The sequence below is a fragment of the Ceratina calcarata genome, unplaced genomic scaffold (assembly GCF_001652005.2).
Source record: "Ceratina calcarata isolate Rehan_Ccalc_2016 unplaced genomic scaffold, ASM165200v1 scaffold1815, whole genome shotgun sequence".
Lineage (NCBI taxonomy): Eukaryota > Metazoa > Arthropoda > Insecta > Hymenoptera > Apidae > Ceratina > Ceratina calcarata.
This window is the reverse complement of record NW_017139596.1, coordinates 1,725-6,403: the sequence shown is the minus strand read 5'-3', so window position 1 is coordinate 6,403 and position 4,679 is coordinate 1,725. Positions and strand designations below refer to the sequence as shown.

Below are 4,679 nucleotides of genomic sequence, written 5' to 3'. Positions count from 1 at the left end.
ATTATTAACATTTTGTATTGTATTTGCTGAACTATAAAAATATGAAATAAATTCAGAGATATTCAGGATAACTCATACTTCTTTACCGAGCCATGGAATTCTTGCAACCGCATTGACAATTCTATTTATACGACTTAGTTTCTGTTTATCCTTCCGACTCCTTGGAAGTAATTCTTCCGAGCTGTCGCCAACCTCGATGTGTATTATTTCTTCTTCATCGAGATCTTCGGTCGAGTAGGATTCCGTGTCAGCTATCGAAGTCGATGAATCTGAATCTTTTGCTGTGCTACATGGTCGACTTTTCAATTTGCCGCGAATTTTTCTACGCGCTCTGACGACGAAACCTGATGTCGGCGAGTCGCTGCTAGAGCATGGAGCCCTTATGAATGGCTCGTTAAATATCTACGTGAATCAAATATCTCAATTTGAAGATTCGTAATTAACTAAAGGAAGTTATCAAATGATACTCGAACACACTTGAATTGTTACGTCGTCTCTAATCTTCTGCGCTTCCACGTCTTTGAACGATTTTCGCCGTTTCACAATTTCCACTTCCTCTGGAGATTCCTCTTGATACGCTGAGATGATTATTAAAGTTATTGGGTAAATTTATCATTATGTTATATTCAACGACAACATAACTTACTGTAACTGAGAGTAGAATCGGTACTTCTGTCTAAATCTTTCAAATATTTGTCTTCCGTCTGTTCAGCTATGTCTTTTTCGATCTCTTCTACTGTCTCTTCTTCCTCAATCTTTTCTTTCACTCTTTCTACTCTTTCCTTTTCTTCCCTTTCCTTAACTTCCAATTTTTCTTCTGTTTCTTCATCTTCTATTCGGTCATCTTCTTCTTCGTCTTCGTCCTCGTCTTCTACTTCTTCTTCTTCTACTCTTTCCTCTTCTTCTTCCTTCTTAACTTCCAATTCTTTTTCTTTTTTTATTTCAGGTTTTATTACTGGTATTTCATATTGATCATCCGAGGAGTCCCTAATAGATTTAAATTATTAATTATATCACCAAGTCTACTTGATTTCTATTTATTACTCATTCTTGTCCAATGGTGAGATTCCACTAAGCAAACATTCAGTTTCAGTAACTCTTGAAGTGCAGAATTGTGTTTTTATTATTAGAAACAATTAAGGAGTATCGTGTTTATTATTTCTAAATAATCTGAAGGAGTTCTATGAGCGCGGGATTATGAAGTTAGCAGAGAGATGGGAGAAGGTCATCGAACAAAATGGAAGATATTTGATCGAATAAAGTTAAATTATTGCACATAAAAAATTGAGTTTTATTACTCCCTAAAAAAGCGAAATTACTCTCTTGCCAATCCAATAATTATATCACATTTTACATGTCACAACTTAAAAAAAACCGCATATCAATTATATGTTTACTTTCAAATACATATACATATGTATAATAAGCCATCTTTAAGCCTTCTCGAGCTATTCCAATTTTGAGCACACGTTATTTGTACTCTTAGCATTGTGCATCCTAATTCTTGACGAGTTGTACTTTTGCCAAATGGGATCCCACCTTTAGAGTTCAATCGAACGTTTGTCAAATGAGATCCTGGAGTAATTAATTTTCTGTACTTTTCCTCACTCATATCGGACAAGTCGCCGTATTCCATCGGTGCCCGACATATGGTACATAAATTCTGCAAATCTGCGAAGCACTGTGCGCAGAATAATCCAATGCATCCAGGGGTCGGACATCGAATATGTGGATTATCCGCAGAACGTTCGACTGCGCCGCACAGAAGGCAAACGTTTTGTTTCAATGGGAACAGGGTATTCAAAAAAGGGAACATTGCCCACAATCGTTCCTTCAAAGTTACTTTTTCTGTTTTTTCGCTTTTGATTAGACCGAATTTCCGACGTAGCTGACGTCTGGCGAATTTTAAAAAGCTCCCTCTCGTTCTGGTTGTACACGTATGCGTTTGAGGATGAATGCGAATGAGATTAAAACGTGGGATCAGGAAAATCAAGTTTAGTACCTAAGAATGTGATTGTACAACCAAGCTGCTCTCTGCTTCGCCCTGTCAGGATAATACTGAGACATGACGATGTGCCTCAATCTCAAACCGTATGGTTCAAAAAATGCCATGGACCAACAGAAAAATATCAAGACAATGATCTGAACGTATTTATCTGTATCAGGGGGTATCGGATCAGGAAGACATAACATCGTGTCGATTTCTGCTTCTTTCCCGCCAGGCGTGAACGCTTTTACGATACTTGTATAAAGTTCAGACAGATATCCTTCTCCTGATACGTGGATGGTCACCACGCTTGGTCGTTCGACCTTAAAAGTGCAATTCTCGTTTCTAACATTGCTTTATGATATTCAGTCGAATCAGTATTGCTTTATGATATTCATCGATTATGTAAAATACTGTTTCTATATTTGACACTTTACCTTACTTTGAAATCGTCCATGTAATTGAATAGTACGTAAAACCCAGAAGAGGCAATAATCTATCAACATGTAAGTGACTAATTTTATCGTGGCTAAGCCTAAGAATATTATGGACCTCGCTAATTTCTGTTTTTCGGGTTTGATTAACATTATGGAAGATAGAGGCGCGTATCTATTTCGTTCTCGTGAATTCAAAGGCAACACCGTTTCTTTGTCTTGACGAGCTCGTACCAAATCAATCGTACGCAGATTATCAGTTATATATCGATTGTCAAAACGCTCATTAGTTAACCATTTGTAGCGGTAATGCAACACCCTGTAAAGATGTATAATTAAATAGACTAAGGATTCGGATGAAATTCTAGTTTGTAATACAGTATAAAAAATACAAAGTGCTTTAGATTAAGTTTTGTAGTATTTTATTTTTCTATAAAATAAGTTTACTTGTTGTTGTAACGCGTTTATGTACATTGTATTTCTTTAATGGTTTATTAAGATAACGTTTTATGTGATTGATTTTATCCTATCGTATAATATTACCTGAGTACAATGAAGAAAACGAAAAATGACGTGACGAAGCTGACCAAGTCGAAGAACCCGAAGAGTTTATCACTCCTCGATCGTATTTCTGTAGCAATACCCGAGGAAACTTCTTCTATCGTTTTACTTTGGTTCGTCTCAAAATGAAACGAATGAGAGAATTTAACTTTCACGTAGAACATAGCTTTCACATGCATCGTAAACTGCTTAATTTCTATGAATTACAGAAATCATAGTATTAAACTATTAATAAGCTATCCATTTTTATATTTTACTATAATGTGTAATTTATTAAGTAAAACAGAAAAGATAAATACAAATTACAGCTTACTATTGCGTACGACACCCACTACGGTATCAGCTATATAAGAGACGAGCATGCAAATAAAGTCTAACGGTTTCACTACGTAGCAGAGTGCACTGACTATATAAGTTATGTTGCAAACGGTCCCTAGGATCGGTCCCAATTTCGCTTTACAATCTGCAACCGCTCCTTCGAAGACACTCTGGCATCTGTCGTAAGGCGTGCCTAATTTCTTGTTACACATATTTATTACGCTTCCAAGCCATTGGAATACCGAAGTAATGACTCTAACTAAATAATAAGGAAGGCAATTACTTAAAAACATGTAAATTCTACGATATATTTAACACATTAGATCAAATAGATACTGACGTATACTGAGCACTAATCTCTTAATCGCAATAAGTGTTTGCTTGATTTTTTTCACGACGACCTTAACGGTCTTTATAATTTTTGATATAGCTTGTCGTAGAGCGTAAAATGGTTGTTTCGCCAAATCTACGATGGTTTTTACTGCTTCTCTTAATTGTTCCTACAACATAAACTGGACTAACGAAATCTGGTAGTCGAACACTTGATGTGATGAAATGAGTTATACGAGTCAATAGTTATTTAAATCGAATCAAAAACTTTAAGAAGATTAAATTATAGTGTAGTTTAACTAACTCAAATAGTTTGAGTGAGCTCTACGTTCCGTGATTAGAATTAACGAATTTAGTGAGGGAAGCGTACTTGTGCACAAGCCAATGATTCTGACAGCACGGCAGTATTGTGTATAGTATTCCTTATCGGTCCGGTTAACGCTAAAATAAAAGCGTACGCCATTAAGGCTTGCCTGCCCCGTTTCGAGAAAAACTGTGGCAACAACAGAAACACGATACATCTGGAATGCGGTATCATGTGCAACAAAAATACGATACGATATTAATCTTTGGTCGAGGGTATTTAACGAAAAACGTACCGAACTCGGGGAGAAAAGGCAAGACCCAGAGTGAGGATAGTTCCTACTATAGTACAGAGAAAAGTTGCGGACGATAGTTTAAAATGTAATTGGAACACGAAAAATATGAAAAAGATGTACGTCAAAATTACGCCTCCAGTAAATCCCAAGAAACTCTTCGCTACGTAATTTTCCCACGTATCCTCGGTACGAATCGCAATGTACTTTTTATATATCCATGCGTCTTTCGGGATGACATCAAAAATTTTGCTAAGAATATGCTTCAACTTCTTCTTAAACCTGTTCACGTTTTTTAAGACATTAGTACGATAGCCTCGTTAAAGCCCTCTATTTCACGTGTACACGAAACGTCTATTTAATTTAAAAAGTAAAATGAAAAACACGCGTCTAATTAATTTAAAGAGAAAACCGCGAGTATGCAGTACCCATGTGTAATATTTCAATATCTTC

At 36.2% G+C, this 4,679-nt stretch overlaps 1 protein-coding gene across 1 annotated transcript in view; it reads right to left on the bottom strand.

The window, feature by feature from the left end:
* Positions 1 to 25: 25 nt before the first annotated feature.
* The window catches only part of LOC108633085 (DC-STAMP domain-containing protein 2-like), a 6,102-nt gene continuing 1,448 nt past the window's right edge, over positions 26 to 4,679 (bottom strand). The window contains exons 2-12 of the mRNA XM_026811026.1: positions 4,350 to 4,508; positions 4,001 to 4,151; positions 3,641 to 3,800; positions 3,296 to 3,559; positions 2,965 to 3,178; positions 2,540 to 2,740; positions 2,003 to 2,341; positions 1,599 to 1,925; positions 647 to 987; positions 478 to 578; positions 26 to 402 (exon numbers count right to left, since the gene is read on the bottom strand). Of these exons, the coding sequence (XP_026666827.1) occupies positions 73 to 402; positions 478 to 578; positions 647 to 987; positions 1,599 to 1,925; positions 2,003 to 2,341; positions 2,540 to 2,740; positions 2,965 to 3,178; positions 3,296 to 3,559; positions 3,641 to 3,800; positions 4,001 to 4,151; positions 4,350 to 4,508 (2,587 nt within the window). The 3' untranslated portion in view covers positions 26 to 72. The remainder of the gene's footprint in view (positions 403 to 477; positions 579 to 646; positions 988 to 1,598; positions 1,926 to 2,002; positions 2,342 to 2,539; positions 2,741 to 2,964; positions 3,179 to 3,295; positions 3,560 to 3,640; positions 3,801 to 4,000; positions 4,152 to 4,349; positions 4,509 to 4,679) is intronic.